This window comes from Mercenaria mercenaria, chromosome 4 (genome assembly GCF_021730395.1).
Source record: "Mercenaria mercenaria strain notata chromosome 4, MADL_Memer_1, whole genome shotgun sequence".
NCBI classification, from domain to species: Eukaryota; Metazoa; Mollusca; class Bivalvia; order Venerida; family Veneridae; genus Mercenaria; species Mercenaria mercenaria.
In genome coordinates, this window is record NC_069364.1 from 70,545,865 (window position 1) to 70,564,728 (window position 18,864).

Below are 18,864 nucleotides of genomic sequence, written 5' to 3' on the forward strand. Positions count from 1 at the left end.
AGGTCAAGGTCACAACTCAAGGTCAAAGGTTTGAGCCTGCCATTTTGTGTCCGCTCTATATCTCATAAACCCCTTGAAGGAATTTTATAAAACTTGGGTCAAATGATCACCTCATCAAGACGATGTGCAGAACCCATGAGTCAGCCATGCCGGCTCAAGGTCAAGGTCACAACTTAGGGTCAATTGTTTTGAGCCTTCCATTTTGTGTCCGCTCTATATCTTCTAAACTCCTTGAAGGATTTTCATGAAACTTGGGTCAAATGATCACCTCATCAAGACGATGTGCAGAACCCATGGATCAGCCTTGTCGGCTCAAGGTCAAGGTCACAACTCAAGGTCAAAGGTTTGAGCCTGCCATTTTGTGTCCGCTCTATATCTCCTAAACCCCTTGAAGGAATTTTATCAAACTTGGGTCAAATGATCACCTCATCAAGACGATGTGCAGAACCCATGAGTCAGTCATGCCGGCTCAAGGTCAAGGTCACAACTTAGGGTCAAAGGTTTGAGCCTTCCATTTTGTGTCCGCTCTATATCTCCTAAACTCCTTGAAGGATTTTCATCAAACTTGGGTCAAACGATCACCTCATCAAGGCGATATGCAGAACTTATGAGTCAGCCATGTCGGCTCAAGGTCAAGGTCACAACTGAGGGTCAAAGGTTTGAGCCTTCCATTTCGTGTCCGCTCTATATCTCCTAAACCCCTTGAAGGAATTTTATAAAACTTGGGTAAAATGATTACCTCATCAAAACGATGTGCAGAAATTATGAGTCAACCATGCCAGCTCAAGGTCAAGGTCACAACTAAGGGTCGAAGGTTTGAGCCTTCCATTTTGTGTCCACTCTGTATCTCCTAAACCCCTTGAAGGATTTTCATCAAACTTGGGTCAAATGATCACCTCATCAAGAACTCATGAGTCAGCCATGTCAACTCAAGGTCAATGTCACAACTGAAGGTCAAAGGTTTCAGCTCTGTATCTCCTAAACCCCTTGAAGGATTTTCATGAAACTTGGGTCAAATGATCACCTCATCAAGACGTTGTGCAGAATTTATGAGTCAGCCATGTCAGTTCAAGGTCAAGGTCACAGCTAAAATCAAAGGTTTACCCTTTCACTATCCATAGCAGTGGCGGGGGATTTAGCTGTCTTTCAGACTGCCTTGTTTCACTTTAAAGTGGAGTCCATGTTAGTTTCAAATCTTCTACACTAGGTGGAAGTGTAATTGTGATCGTGCTTTGTCCGTAAAATGTCTGTGTTGATTTGACTGGAGTAATTGTTAAAATTGTGATTGCGTATTGTCCGTCTTAAAGCCTTAATTTTCCCGTGCACCGGCTCGCAACAATATTATCTGCAAGACTGTGAAAAAATTCTATTTTAACGCAAAATAAATGTATCGTTCAATAGTGAGAAAAAGATTTACTTAGCTTGACTATTTCTGTTAGATGTTTTAAACAAGAATGAAAGGTTTACAAAAACACTAATGCTGGTCATTATTATCAGTCCATACATTCATTGTACTTAGAGACAAGACGAGCCAAAGACTATGTGTAGTTTATTTGCTCAGTAACCAAAACTGTTGTGCAGAAGGTGTTAAACCGTTGCAAAGCTTTTGAAATAATGCGGAAAATGTACATCCTTCTTGCATTTTAACAAATATCAAACTTTTGTTTTAACCCAATTTATCATTTTTCAATGTCATATATACATTCTATGAAATTGAACATGTTGAAAAAGTGTACCCTTACTGTGGGTGAGTAGCTTTACGGGTTTGCTAAAATGTACATAAATAACAAATACATAAAAAATAAGTAGTGTAGGTATATGCATATAGATACATAGATTTGCTTAATGTTTTAAATGGACAGGACTTCAGATTTCGGCTAAAAATGACCTTTCTTTAAAACTGAAGTTTGGTCACAATATGAACATTATGATATGTCCAAAATGCCTTTTGAAAGTTTAATGCAAATACCAAATCTACTGCGGTAAATCTGTTGTAATACTGTCAATATTTCCTTGCAATTCAGCTATTGGGTCATTGCAAGAATAAAGAAAATTCACCCATATGATAACAGTTTATTTTTTTATTTTATTTTTTATTTTTTGAATGCACATTGTGAATTTTTGTGCAACATGAATAACACCTTCAATGACAATGTATCAACACAGATAATCAGATTAAATGAATGACACAAATGAATTATCAAGCTACATTTTATATTGGCATAAAATTTACAAAAAGCACATATTGTTGGTAAGATAAAAATGGTGAGTTTCAGTAAAATGAATTGTATACGTTGTTGTTGCTTTATAAAATGTGCCCTTTGGCTATTTTACTACTACTAATTAATCAAAATAGTAGTAACTTCGATGCGCACGCACACGCACGCGCACGCTAGGTAGGACTGAAAGAAGACCCCAGGTCATCTTTTCGTTTGGAAGTTATTAAGATAAAACAATGTAAACAAGTGAATGAAGTATTGCCATGCAATACAATGTCCCCTACTGGAAGGCACCTAATTTTCTCTACTGCAGTATAGCATAATGAACAGATATCTGTCAATAATGTATAAACAATATTGTACTATATATACAGTATGTTATAAACAAAAGACTTGGATTAAAATTTGTATACATAAAATCCTATAGTTGTTTTCATATAGCATTTTTGGCCGAATCAAAAAGGTAACGTTATTTATAGCAAAAAAAAAAGTCCATATAAGTCCACACAAAACTCTTTACCAGGTAGAGATAGGTCAAAATACACCTAAAAATTGGATGTAACATGCATGTTGTACCATAGAAAACTGGTCTCGATTTTTCCCTACGGCCTGTAATAAGTAAGTTACAATATAAGCTATTTATAGTAAAACAAAGGGACATAATTCTAAAACACAAGAGTGCCTCATTGTGGTGAACATTTGTGCCAAGTTACATCAAAATCCCTCCATGCATAAAGAAGAAATGCTCCGGACAAAGTCATTCTTGAATTTGGCATTTGACCTCTAAGCGTGACCTTGACCTTAGACCTATGGACCTGGTTCTTGCGCACAACAATCCGTCTCATGATAGTGAACATTTATGCCAAGTTACATCAAAATCCCTCCATGCATGAAGAAGAAGTGTTCCAGACAAAGTCATTCTTGTATCTGACCTTTGGCATCTGTGTGTGACCTTGACCTTCGACCTAGGGACCAGGTTCTTGTGCATGACACTCCCTCTCATAGTGGTGAACATTTGTCACCGTGATTTGTTCCAAGTAATATTCGAATTCTGTTTTGCATGACAAAGTTATACACCGGACAGGAAAAATGTCCCATTAACCTTTGATCTCCAAGTGTGACCTTGACCTTTAAGCTAGGGTTCTGGGTGTTGCGCATGACACGTCGTTTCATCATGGGGAACATTTATGCCAAGTAATATTAAAATCCTTTGATGGATGTCAGAGTTCTGGAACGGACAGGAAAAAAAACCTATTGACCTTTGACCTACAGTTGTGACGGACCTTGGCCTTTGAGCTAGGGGTCGGGGTTTTGGGCATGACACGTCGTCTCATCATGGGGAACATTTGTGCCAAGTAATATTAAAATCCCTTAATGGATGACAGAGTTATGGACCGGACACGAAACAGACCCTGTTCATGCCATGTTAACATTTGACTGCCAAGTGTGACCTTGACCTTTAAGCTAGGGGTCTGAAAGTTGTTCATGACACATCGTCTTATTATGAGGTACATTTGTGCCAAGTAATATTAAAATCCCTTCATGGATGACACAGTTATGGACTGGACACAAAACAGACCCTGTTCATGCCATGTTAACATTTGACTGCCAAGTGTGACCTTGACCTTTGAGGTAGGGGTCTGAAAGTTGTGCATGACACATCATCTTATTATGAGGTACATTTGTGCCAAGTAATATTAAAATCCCTTCATGGATGGCAGAGTTATGGACCGGACAGGAAAAAAGCCCTGTTGACCTTTGACCTCAAATTGTGACCTTGACCTTTAAGCTAGGGGTCCGGGTTTTGCGCATGACACGTTGTCTCATCATGGGGAACATTTGTGCCAAGTAATATTAAAATCCCTTCATGGATGACAGAGTTATGGACCGGACACGAAATTGCGGACGGACGGAATGACGGAATGACGGACGGAAAAGCGCATTCCTATAGTCCCCAAAACTGGTTTTCAACCAGTAGGGGACTAATAAGTATAGTTTTTTGTATTAAGTTATGTTCAATATGTATTGTCAGTCCACGTTTAGTTTTCTGAAAGAAGCTTCCTCAGTGTTTACATCCTTTTTCTTCTTGTTTAAATCTACACCATATTTTTCACTGGTCAATTCCTTTATGTATTTCCTAAACTCAGGACGATTCATACTTGTAAGCATTCCTTCTGCAAAATAAGATTTGCACGATATCAGAATTGAATCATTGTTAAAAAACAATGAAAATGACCGAAGCGTCCGAATCTCATGGTTTTTTACCTTTTTTTCTGTATGTGCAGTCGCAAAGGCATTAGCTGACAACCAGCTGATGCAACTTTTGAAATATATAAACCCAAAGAGACTCTTAAAAGCTAATCTTATAGTCAATTATTTGGAATATAATCGAAATAAATGAATAAAAAATGTTTTGTAAGTGTAGGTCCCTCCTGGGGCCGTATTCATAAAGCATCTTAAGTATAAGTTTTGACTTAAGTTGAAGATTTTACTTAAGTTTGTGGTGATTTTAGCTTAAGTCTAAGTAAAAAACTTAAGTCGTATTCATAAAACAGCTTAAACTTAAAATACGTCAGAAAACAAAATAGCGTCGTGAGTACGATTAAAGTGTTGTTTTTCAGATAAAAGCACTTTAAACATAATGACTTCACTAACAGTTTCTACACACTGACCAGAATAATCATCGGACAGATATTCTCTTGGAAGTACTTCTTGTCTAATATCTCCATAAGGCTGCGTCCGTGTAGTACTTGCTACAACAACAACAACACATTCTTTTCTTACTATAAATGCATTTTGTTACAAATCACTCTTGCAATTTATGAAAAAAATATCCGCATAGTGTTATAAAATGAATTATTAAATGTTGACAGAAAACCCTATTTAACCCTTATTTCCATACCAAAAGCACTGATCAGGATAGTAAGTTTAATACGAAAATAGCTTCTGTATATATATCCGATGGTGGATAGCAGCGCAGTAATGCATGTTAACTTAAAACATTTATCAATCATCCTAATCGAATAGTAAAACCCTATTAATTAGACATGCTTTTCTCATGATGCTAGCGAATTTACTAATTGATATAGGATAAAACAATTGTACAGTTTTGAGGCCCTGAATTAACAATAACATGCAAATAATTTCTGTTATAATTAGGTTTTAATGCGTCATTGATGGTTATATTAATGCACTGGATACCTAAATTTTGTTATTAATACTATATAGTCATATCGTATCTGTTGCATATTTATCTTAAGTCGATTTAAAACAATGTCTTCTAATTTATAAGTATTTATAGCTAGAAACATATATCGCTATGCGGGCCTCAAAAAACTGTCATTAACTATCAGAAACTGCATGTGTCTTCCTGTACATCAGGTGAACTGCCATACTTTTTTAGTCGCGTTAGATGAGACAGAAGCATGACGGATAGATGTTTTAACAGTTTTTACTCTTAGAGACAAAGTATTATATGTCAGTACAGATAAGCATATGTAAAAACTGTAGAAATTTTGCGGTTTTTGTCTAAAATCCGCTTTTTAAAGTATTTTATACACAGAACGACAATCATATTTTGCTAAAACCATCTCCTGGTGTCTTTTTAGATAGGAATATCTCTTGAAAGTTAGCTCTAGAAATAACAGAAACTAGTTATTAGGGATACGGATAGGGTGAAATGTATTAGTGTTTTACAATACCTAACAAACCAACAAATAAAGTGTTAATGTAGAAAGATATTAACATTTCAATTATCCTATTTAACAAAATTATATAGAATGTAAAATTTTCATGTCTCAACGCAACTTCAACGGACTTCTCTTTGAAAAGTTTAAATTCACAAACATAGAGCAAACTATTATGTTTATGAAACAATGATTAAAATGACGATAACGTTTCACACGTTTTACCACAGAATGAACTTGTTATGTTAAGTGGTGGACTGTTTCTTCCAAATAAGGCATTTTGTAAGGATATCCTTTTCATTCAAAGCGTAAAATGGAATCACTTGAATATTTATTTTACACAATTTCTTATCAAACTGTTTAAATATCTCTGTACACTAATGTAACGAGTTTTGCACGATGTTTACTCGTGTTTCTTGTAAATTACGATAAAATTGATTTAAATGGTGGCATAGACTGACTTTTACAATGAATGCATACGTTCAAAATTATTGATAAACACCTGTTCAGGTCAGAAATACTTTGTCGTAGTCAAATACTTATGTGGGTTCTTTAGAGTAGATCTGCAAGTCCCATTTGACATTGATGGCTCTTGACAGTTATGGAAATGTCTTATACTATCATAATTAAGAAACTAACTACTGGTCAACTACAAGTATTATACACGTAGCAATTTTACAGCAATGAATGTATGGGCGTGTAGACGTTATGTAATGTTTATATAAAATGCAAAAACAAAGTAAAGCAAATAGACAAGGCCAAAACAAACACATAAAGGATCACAGTTTGGCACCGCCAATGATTCAGTTTTGCTTATAATCAAACTTCCATGACTAAATACAAAATAGTAATCACGTACCCTGCTTTTCATTTTTTCTGTCATAAAAGGTCTGATCACTGTCAAAACTGCGTCAAAAAATACAGGTTCGTTGTAATCATTGATACCTTTTGTTGGTATAGGTAACGCTTTCTTGACAAAACAAATAAAAGTCTTGTTCATTATCAAAATATATTGTTATATATGATTCCATATCTACATAAATGATAACGATTACTTATGTATTTAGTAAAGAAATAGTAAATAGACTTTTTATTCTAAAAGAACCGGAAATATTTTAAGATATTCTATTTTAGCAGTAAATATTCATTATTATTCAGACTTTTGATTTTTCGCATTTAGATAAGGAATCTGTAGAAATTAAAAGAAGATTCCTGAAGACATTAATGTGAGAAAAGATATTTAGTACCTTGAAATATTTCATCAACATATTTGATATTTTCGGTGAAATCAAATGTAGCACAATGTTCATGGTCTTGTCTGTATGGTCGGATAAAACAACCAAGCCATTCACTTGAACATTTTCATCATATGCCATCCATTCAAACACCAGAGATAATGCGTTGTATACATTGTCCATTCTCCATACCTTGCAAGTGACTATATCTAAACTACCTAAAATAGTTTAAAAAGTATAATCATCATCAAATATAGCCATGATATATTATATCTAGAAAATAAAGAAAATTTATATAAAATATAAAATAAATATTGTCATTTAATTTATGTGGGAGAGTGAACAGGTAGCGTTTTTGCCCGTTTTTATTTTAAAGACAATTTCATTCCAGCTTTTTTCTGTCTTCGCAGTTCTTATATATTTTCCGATCCTTCGGGATGACGGAATCCATGCAAACTTTATGGATAATTCCGCTTTATCCGGTATTTGGGTGGGTGAATGGTGTTGCGCATTTCAATAATTATTCACACCTAATCTGCTGTTGTTTTGTTTAATTGCGTTCCATACTTCCAAACGATGCTCTTAAAGATCTCGGAGAGACTTAGGTAATGGTCTTACAAAATTTAAGGAAAAATACATGTCTACTTTTCTTGTCAGGTTTCTCTGGACTATAGCAGAAACTGTAAATATTAGTACAATTGTAAAGCGACCTTTTCCCATGAAATGCTATGAATTGTCATCAAACTTTTACTGCAATATCTTCCCATTGACATATCTTAAAACCAACTGTAACTGCACCACTCTTTATCATGACTGTCCGCGAGAATTAAATATTCAAAATCATTTGATGGAATTATTTGTATGTAGCAGCCTTGTTACGCTCAATATTATATGAGTAGATCAACTGCACTACGTTACTAGAGTCAGAAACAGGAAAAATAAAATGGATATGTCTAAAATTGTGTTATGTTTTACATAGAAAAGAACGTGGCTTGAGAAATTGGGATGCGAGGAAACCACAAAAAAATCAGTTACAGTTTTGTTTTACATGTTTATGTTAGCTTGCGTGTTGTTTACATCTTAAGCGACACTCGTACCCAAGTCAGAAAATATATCTATATTTCTGTTAAAAAGAGCTCTATAATTCATAGAATGACGTCAGTTCTTGTGTTTGCGAATTAAGCACGGGGTAGGATTCTCTTTCAGACTTGAATCTTTGACCATTGGTCTAACTGGCACAAAGTACAAAACTCAGTCTTCAGTACATTATTATTGACTGAGCTACCCGACCTCCTACACCTTTTCTGCCTGTTTAATAATCAAGCCAAATAACATGACACTTTTCAGATAAAACGATAGTTCTATCGTTTTTTTTTTTATAAAGCATCTTCGCGTGTTCTGCCTCCGAACGAAGAAAACGAAAGGTTTTCATTGAATTTAAAAGAAGAAGTATTACATATTTAACGATAAGTGTTTTAAATGAGACATCACGCTGGCGGAAACGCTATGGCAATTACTGAATATTTTATGTGGACCTCATTAGCCGAGTGGTTTAATGTTACTTTGAATCAAGTGTCACTCGCGTCTTAACTATGTTTGAGCCGTACTATACAGCAGTTTGCATGTGGTCGTTGGTTGAAAACTAGTGTTCAATCCTGTTCGAAATATGACTGTCATCAATCAAAATTGCCCCTAAAATATGATTAATTTTGCAGCAAAACAATCTTACTTGTTGGTAACTTTAGCCTGTCCGCTTCAGTGACCCATTTACTTAGTGTTTGAACAGCTATTTCCCGATCTTTTTCATTAAGTTCGTTCAAATCATCTTTTGCTTTTTTCTGCTATCTTCATCGAACGTGCTTACGAAGTCATTGTTCATTTCAGACCACAATCCTTGTCAAGGTCTGATTTTGTGTTTAAATGTGGAGATAATATACTAGAATATACTACCAAATATACATACTTAGGAATGCTACTCACTGAACTTTTAGACTATAATCTAACTGTCAAATCTGTGGCTCAAAGCGCCAGTAGAGCTCTTAGTCTACTTATAGCCAGATATAAGAGTCTAGGTGGGATGTCGTTTTCTTTTCAGTTTTTAGTAAATTGTATAATTCAACTGTGTGGCCTGTCACCTCGTATGCATCTGCCATTTGGGGTACTCGGTCATACACATGTATTCATGCAGTAGAGAACAGAGCACTACGTTTCTTTCTTGGCGTTGGAAAATACACACCGACTGCCGATGTGGCTGGTGACATGGGATGGCAACCACCTTTAGTTAAACAATATAGAACAGTGTGTAATTTGTGGTATAGACTAAATACAATGGAAAATAGTAGTATCAATAGAAGGATTTTCCTCTGGACCAGAGATAATGCAAAGCCTAGTTGTAAGAATTGGGTTTTAGTGTAAAACAAACTTTTATAGAGTTAGATTTGGATGTATTTTGTAATAGTCAGTTGACTGTATCAAAAAAAAAACTTTGTGATCAGGTTTCTAGTACTATGTTTGAAAAATATAAAAATGACTGGAAAATACTGTAACCAGAACTAATGCTGTAAGAGGCAATGGTAGAAACAAGCTAAGAACTTATTGTCTTTTTAAAACTGAGTATTGTACTGAAGAATACTGTAATGCGGTTTTACCTCGTACTCATAGAGCAGCATTTGCCAAGTTTAGATGTGGGGTAGCCCCACTTCTGTTAGAAACTGGGAGATACATGATTTTGTCTCGTAAAAACCGTGTTTGCCCTTTTTGTATCGGGTGTGTAGAAGATGAGAGCCATGTTATCTTACAATGCCCTATGCATTCAAGTATAAGAAACATTCTGTTCACTAAGAGCCAAATTTTAACTTTAAATCCTATGCCAAAATATGGTTACTTTGTTCTCCAACAATATGTTAATTAGATGCTGTGCCAAAGCCTGCAATGATATATTGCAATTAAGAAACTCACATTTGTATAAATAATGTTATCTCACCATTAATAAGTTGATTTAAATTGTAGAAAAAAGTTGTTTTAAACTGTAGAAAACTTATCCTTGTAGTTGATGTACATGTATATATATTAAACAAGGTCCCTGGTAATGATATGTATATCAGTTAGGGAAACCAGGATTTAGACATTACATTTTCTTTTTACACTCAAAACTAAGTTTTATTCATGGGTCTTATTTTTTTTATTTTTTTTAAAAATGGGGATGGTTAGTATTTAGTGGTAGTTGAGTAAGATATCCAATCTAAATAATTTCCAATTGTAAAATTAATGACTAAATTCGGTGCTTTGGTTGTGACTTTTTCTGCCTTTAGTAAACACATAATATCATATCCTTTTAAACAATAATAAACATCCTCTTAGATTTGTGATTTGCAACAAAACTGAGAAAAAATAGAGAATATTATATAGTAGCCAGGAAATTGGCCTTTCAATAAATTTTAATACAGTGTGGTTTGTATAATGTAATTAATGAGTAAAAATTTATATTATAAATGATTAATACAAGCATGTTTTATACCACATGTTACCTGCACTGATTTTCACATTTTGTACACCAGTGTGTAAAATCCATGTAAAAGTGTGCCCCTTAAACTACCTTTATATCTTTTAAGAAACATTATAACAATGGAGCTTTAATTCAGGCTTTTGACTAGTCAGTACTACCATATTTTTTTCAATCCTTGCACATGCTACATGAGCCAGTTCAATTTCTTGTACAATATACAATACCTGTAACAACTAAAGATGAATATAAATACAGGTGAATGTGATTCAATTTAAATATAAATGTTTTATCATTAAAGGTCAGCCACCATGTTCATTGCCTGGTACACAGCAATACTCATTTGACTTTGCCCGGCAGCTATTTTATCCACACCATGCACAACAAGTTGGACCACTGTTTTTCAAAACTCCCAGGAAGTGCCAGTGCTTTGGAGTGTGCTCAGAAAGAGCAGGTAATTTATAATATTATTTGCTTAAATCAAACTGTAGATGAATGTGTATTCTCTCTAGATGTCTATGTTACACAATTAAGCACATGACTTATACATAAAATGTATGTATGATTCTAGATATCAGAGATATATCTAAGGTGACAGTTTGTCATTCTATAAAGTATACAAAATTGTAACATTCACCTAGTATATCAGATTATTACAGAAATGGTACAATAATATAATGGCAAAGTAATATAATGTTATAATGTTATTATGAGACTTTACTTGTCATTGTCTTCAAGACTTTAACATACTTTACACCAGGTACTCAGATATTCTATCTTATTGATGAAGCAGAGTGCACTGGTAAAGGAGCTAACTGTGTGACCAGCTTACTCCACCATCATTTTCAGCACCATGGGTTTGGAGAGGAGCATGTGCAGTTGCAAATGGACAATTGTTCTGGACAAAACAAGAACAACACTGTATTGTTGTATGCAATTTTATTCATTTTTCATACAAAAAATTCAAATCACTCAGCTAGGGACTAAAACTCCTATTAAGGAAGTGCTTAATTTTAGAATATGAATTTTATCAGGCTAGACACAGACTTCATCATACATGCTGCAAAAATAATCTTGTCATATCTGAGATGTATTGATTTTTCCCTTTCCATATATTCTGAAAATAAAGAAATGTACTATGCTAGCACATTTATGTTATTCTTAAAATGACATTTCATTCAGGTATGGGCTATGGAAAACTATGACTGGGCTTCACAGGACTGTTGAGTTCTCACTCATGGAAGCTGGCCGTACAAAGTTTAGCCCTGATTGGCACTTTGGAGTATTCAAATCTGAATGGCGACACTGTACAGTTGAGACAATGGACAGGAAATTAATATCTTTAAGAAAAATCCTCCAGTCTCAAGTGCTAGTCAGTTACCAGCTGTAATTGTACCTAAAGGATTAGATCCATCTAGGCAGTGGTATCTGTTTAATGGAATTAGGCAGTATTGTCTTAAAGAAAAAGGTTCATGCCCTAAGCTATTGGTTCCAAAACCTGAAGCTATAACTGTTAAAACTGATAGTGAAAAAGGAAGAAGAAATGTTCATACATACAATAAGCCAGATCAAGATCTTGTCTAGACACTGTATAAAAGACTGAGAGATTCTGATTCTGGCCTATTGTATGCATGAACATCAGGAGACTGCTTGTATGTATATATGTCTGATGTCAGAAACAACTGATGACTCTTACAGTGCATCACAAGTTTTGTGTTTATAAACATGTGCTCAGCAGTAGTGATTTCGGGGACACATTTTATAAAATAACCGTTGAAAGGAACATGCCATGTATATACTTTATTACTTTACTAGTACTTTTGATTGTTATTTCCTAGTTATTTGAAATACATTCTCAGTTGTACTATACTACAGATATTCCCTTTTGTCATGTTTCATACAGCATTTGTAAAACATGTGATGCATATTTCACTGGAATTGACACTCATACTTGAAATAACATACTGGAAACTATTAAATGACAAAAAAAGACATTCTGATTATTGATTAGACTATGTTAAAGTAATTGCATACATGTATATGTATTTTCACATTCTACATAAATTTTAACTACTGACATCAATGGAACCTAGTATTTATTTTTTTAGTAAATTGTAAGTAGATCTATTTCCTGAATTATATACAGATCTTAGTGATTTCAAGATTAATTTTCTTAATAAATTTTGATATAAATGTTTCAAATTTGGCTCTTGTTTGTAGTATAGTGTATTCACTTTCATTCTTATACCTCATATTGCATGTGCAGGGTTGCTATGGTAACCAAATTTGACTATTGAAACTTGCCACTCACATTAATTGATAAAAATAATAAAAAAACATGATTTAATAATGACATAAATGAATTTTATAGTTATCCTGTTCATTCTGAAGTTGTTTTCCTAGTATGTATAATATTTTCATTGTTGCTATGGTAACAAAATAATGTTGTGAATTTAAGACCAAAGATATGTTCATTATGTAGTGACAAACTATTGCAGATAAGAAATAAACATATTAAAGTCAATTTATTGAGATCATATTTTTTCTGTTTTGATTTTTATTTCTCTAGCAATATTAGCTGTACACAAAACATCACTAACAGATATGCACATGGAAACAAACATCATATGTTTTTAAAACAGAAGTTACATGCACTGTTAACTGCCAGTAAGGCAAAATGTATAATTTGTTATTTCTTATGTTATGGTAGGTAGGTATATCAAAATGTCTATATTTGGCAATGTTTTGTGCTGATAGCATAAAGAAAATCACTTTAAACATATATTTTTATAATTTTAACTTGGTTACCATGGTATCCATTATGTCTATATATCTGCTAGTACTAATTATTGAGCAGTTACTTTACCATACAAATTTGTCATATTGTGTACCATGTAAAGGACTAGTACAAAAGTACAAAATGAATAAAATGTGTTGTTGCATTATAGTAATTGGTTTGTTTAAATACTTGCAAGATAACAGAAAAACTGGGAAAAGATGGTGTTGTAAAATTTACCATATTTCTTTAAATATCACTGAAACAGCTCTATTTTTCTTGCATAAAAGGGAGACATTGATTACTAAAAAACATGAACAACTAAATTTCGACAAAAATCTCCAATAAGCCCCTTTTTCCCATGCCTTGTCACATATAGTTTTGGCCTTACTATATATAACATGTTCGCATTCCGGGTTTAAATGTATATATACATATGTATGTATGCATGCATGTATACATATATGTATATATATGTAAAGTGGCTTTTAATACTCTTTAACAAGATTAAATTATTATTACTTTTTTTTAAATGTGTTGTAATTATTGAAAACTGTGATAGTATTATATTATGCTTTTAGTAGTCTCTTATAACTCTACTAAAGAGTGGCAAAGTACATGTATGTAGAATTTTTATAATGTCTTTAATATTGATTTGTGTACTTCGATGAGACTTTAATAAACAATAAAACATTTCATATTGTTAAGTGGTGTATGACACAGTTTACTAGGCAAATACGAGGCAAAACTTTTTATTAACAATAAAACCATTAAACAAAGTGAATATTTGTTTAGAACTGTGCAAGATCGGAATATCTTTCGGAAGAACTGGCGTTCAAGTGTGACAGACATGCATAGCACACGATTTTCTGTTTAGTTCATCTTTTTTAACGGTTTTAACTAAGTCTACAGGTCGTTAAAATATATTCAATATTACACTGTGAATTTACCAGATATATTTCACTGGGATATTTATATAATTTACTAGAAAACATGTGAATTAAATGTTAAAAACTACTAAGACAGTTTTACCCTGTTTTTATTATGGCTTGTACAATTGGGTCGGCAGGGTCAAGATTTCGGTAGTAATCCGGAACTTTTGTCTTCAGTGTCCAGTAGTTTTCTGTCATCTGTCGTGCTCTAAGTTGACTGAACCTTCTCGTCCGTAAAAATCGGAGAAGAAAACGAAAATCTAAAATTAACCTAAAACCCTACTAAGCAAACAAACGTAGATTCTTGAAAAATGAATCAATTTTATATCTAAATCATATTGAATATAATACATGCAGGTGACTTAAACCAGTTCGTTTCTATTACCCATTTTCGAAGTGTTTGTACTGCTATTTCTCGACCCTTTTCATTTTAATCGTTCAGTTCATCTTTTGCCTTCTTCCGGCTGTCTTCATCGAGTAACATATATTATTTGATAGATTGCATGCACATTTTTAATAAAAGTAATAAAATACACCGCAGATATTTTAATTAGACATATTGAAATATACTTTTGAATAAATAAATGGACAAACATGAAAATAATCAGTGTACTTAAAGCAATTTGATTGTCTTGTGTATTCATAAACGTCGACCAAATATACGTATTTGTGTGTGTGTGTGTGTGTGTGTGTGTGTGTGTGGTGGTGGCGGGGGGGGGGGGGGGGGGTAAAATGAAGCTAAACCATTTCTCTATTTCTATTTTATATATCAATAACAGCCCCACAACGTGGTGTAATGTAAATCCGCAGTTCTATTAAATCAGAGTAGGAGAAAATAAAATTATAAGAAACTTATTTAGTGTGTGTATCCGAAGGGGATGTAGTGAGGCTTTGGGTAGGGGTTGTGGGTTTTGTTCAGCGGCGGTGATGGAATACCAGTACAGTACACTACACACTAAAAGTGAAATTATAGTTTTAGGGAAAGGGGAGGGTCTCGTCGCAAGCCAAGTTCGGAGTCAATATATTGAATGGTTATTAACTTTTGCTTTGAAAATGACAGACTTGACCTTGACCTTTGACAAATACAGGCCTCATGCATTCTCTCTGCACATCATTTATCGCCACCTACATATATGCCAATATTGAAGTCAATATCTTGAATGGTTATTAAGATACGTTACATACCCGACATACGAAGGATAAATTTGATTTTTGAGCACTGTTTAGTACCTATACCATTGACCTTCCGACCAAGTTCATGCGTTCATAGACACCTACTGATAAATGTGCCAAGTTTAACGTTTTATACTCCAGACACGAAATATAAGGGACAAAGGACTTCGGACACTTTCTATATGAATTTGCCTACTGCAAGAGTGAAAAATAAACTACTAAGAAATAAGTATTTAATTACATATGCCATCAAAATACATATTTGAGATTATTTCTTAAAGTCAAATTTTCAATATTTGTTTCACAGAACAGTGATTTTTGTTCTAAATAGAATTACGTACCCTGTTATATAGATATAAAAAGTGTTTTGCTTTAAACAACATTGTTCCCACCCGTGCATCAAAACCATGTTTGGCCAGCATATGTAGATATTAATTATACACATTTTCTATGACTATTGTGTTGATGCAAGGGGTGGAACAGTACTTTTAAACAAAAAATATAACTACAGGGTGTTCCCTAATGTAAAGTAACCAATACTTTTTATATTCATTTTTAATAATTGATAGTCACATATTTTTACATCTGTTTATAACTCAGATACTATACAAATGTTTAAAAGGGTACACATAGGCATGTTATACATGCAAAGTAGTGAAAGAAGCAAATACTGTGAATTCATTATTATTCGTTAGGTTAAATTTTCATTGGCTTATCCTGGTTGTTTGTTGCAGTAGATTGACAAATATGTGCTTTAACATACTTGCAACACACCAGGTAATCTTCTGCATGCCCACCCACCACCCACTCACGACGTGCACACCACTAGCGATGAAGATGTAATTTGTTTTCCATTTTGTTTTTATTATTTTTTGTATTTCTTATATATTTTTCATTTCTTTATTTTTTCATCTTCTTCTGTGCGTTTATATTTTTTTAGACACATACTAAATGTCACACGTAAACATTACTTCATGTTCTTCCTTCTGTGAAAACTGAATTGAAGACTGTTCTTTGCGGCGGACTAGGCCTAAACACCACCATAAAAGAGGCAATATGTGCACAGCAGTTAATCTGATCCTGACTATAGTCTATCCAACAGAAATAACGCTTGGCATTGATATGCCTGTGATGCATAGGTCAAGAACAGTAGCTTCATGGCAGATCATATCATGTCATGTGACGGTTTCACATTCAGTGTGAATCCACGAAAGTGATGTGTCAAGTCGCTTTCCATGCAGATGGCATATATAATAAATACGGCTAGACGCGAAAACGAACTAAAAGATCCAGCCGAGTTTCAGGTGGATTTTTTATGCAGCGGCCTGGATACATTTTTATTACATGTTTAAGCCAAATGAGCCGTGCCATGAGAAAACCAACATAGTGGCTTTGCGACCAGCATGGTTCCAGACTAGCTTGCGCATCTGCGCAGTCTGGTCAGGATCCATGCTGTTCGCTTTCAAAGCCTATCGGAATTAGACCAACCGTTAGCGAACAGCATGGATCCTGACTACTCTGCGCAGATGCGCTGCGCAGGCTGGTCTGGATCCATGCTGGTCGCAATTGCAATTGCACTATGTTGGTTTTCTTATGGCTCAGCTCATTTGGCTTAAAGATGTAATAAAAATGTATCCAGGTCGCTGCATAAAAATCCACCTGAAACTCAGCAGGACCTTTTAGTTTGTTTTCTCGTCTGGCCGTATTTATATATGCCATCTGTTGGTTTTCTCATGGCGCGGCTCAAATGTTATCTGTGCAACTGGTACTTATCCCTTGATAAGATGACTGCCTTTTCTTAGTATTGATGTTATGCAGCACACAACTATCTGCCATCACTTATAACAGAACTATACAGACATGTACATGTACTTAAATAACTACCTGAACCACTGTAATAAAACTGACCGGTCACTTATACATGTATACCTATTCACACATGTAATGCATCAATAAACAGTGTATAGATAAATCAAGTACAGGTTGTTTGCAAAAATATCGTTCTATTTTCTATTTATTTATAGGATTTTAATCTTAAAATGTTATTTTTTCCTTAAATAAAATGATTTTGTCACTTTATTTGACTGGTATTCATATATTTAAAACTTCTTCCGTAAAGTGATGACATTATATTTTTTACGGAAATTAAACATTTTATTTTTTCAAGAAAATATACCCTGGCCTAGATAAAATAAGAAAAACATCTTGATAGGAACAGATACAAACCAGTTTCTGCTGTAATAAGTTAACTAACACATTGGTTTATCATTGAATCGAAAGGATTTCGATATTGTTTAAATACTTAATGGGAATTTTGCCTTCAAAATGTAGGCTAGAAGCATATGATAGTGTCCGAAGTCCTTTGATGAATTAGCTCTATTTGTGACCTTGACATCTGACCGACAGATCTAGTTCATGCTCTCTTCAAATCACCCCATCGCCACAAACCTACCTCACTGCTACTGCTGGTACTGCTACTACTGCTACTGCTGCAGCTCACTGCTACTGCTGGTACTGATACTACTGTAGCTCACTGTTACTGCTACTGCTACTGTTCACTGCTATTGCTGGTACTGCTACTACTGACCTTCACCTCTGCTACTGCTGGTACTGATACTACTGTAGCTCACTGTTACTGCTACTGCTACTGTTCACTGCTATTGCTGCTGCTGCTGCTGCTGCTACTTCCATTACTGCTAATGTTCACTGCTACTGCTGGTACTGCTACCACTGCTACTGCTACTTCTGCAGCCCACTGCTACTTGTGCTATAGCTCACTGCAACTGCTTCTGCTGGTACTGCTAATGCTGGTTCTTCTACTGCTTATTGCTACTGCTCACTTATACTGCTGGTACTGCTTCTGCTCACTGCTGCTGCTACTACTACCTCTGCTGCTAACCTTTCTACTTGTAGTGCTACTGCTCCCTGCTTCTGCTGGTACTGCTTCTGCTCACTGCTAGTATTTCTTCTGCTGCTACTGCTACTTCTAGTACTACTATTGCTGCTACTGCTACTGCTGGTATTGCTTTTGCTGCTACTGCTTCCACTGCTGCTCCTACTTCTGCTATTGCAGCTACTGCTACTGCTTGTACTTATACTGCTCTTTGTTACTGGTAATTGCTTCTTTTCACTTATACTGCTCGCACTGCTTCAGCTGCTACTGCTACTGCTGCTGCTGGTACAGGAACTGCTTACTGCTACTGCTTGCTGCTACTGCTGGTACAGCTTCTGCTGCTACTGCTCACTGCTAATTCTTCTGCTACTACTGCTACTGCTCACTGCTACTGCTGGTTATGCTGCTGCTCAGCCCGCCTGCTTAGTTCAGCAGAGAGAGAGCAGAT

General features: G+C 34.7%; 1 protein-coding gene and 1 pseudogene across 1 annotated transcript in view; one reads left to right on the forward strand and one right to left on the reverse strand.

The window, feature by feature from the left end:
- Positions 1–11,018: 11,018 nt before the first annotated feature.
- LOC123552090 (uncharacterized) lies at positions 11,019–13,826 on the forward strand (annotated as a pseudogene).
- Positions 13,827–18,352: 4,526 nt separating this feature from the next.
- The window catches only part of LOC128556657 (uncharacterized protein DDB_G0271670-like), a 34,622-nt gene continuing 34,110 nt past the window's right edge, over positions 18,353–18,864 (reverse strand). The window contains exon 4 of the mRNA XM_053542262.1: positions 18,353–18,625. Coding sequence (XP_053398237.1) covers positions 18,353–18,625 — 273 coding nt within the window. The remainder of the gene's footprint in view (positions 18,626–18,864) is intronic.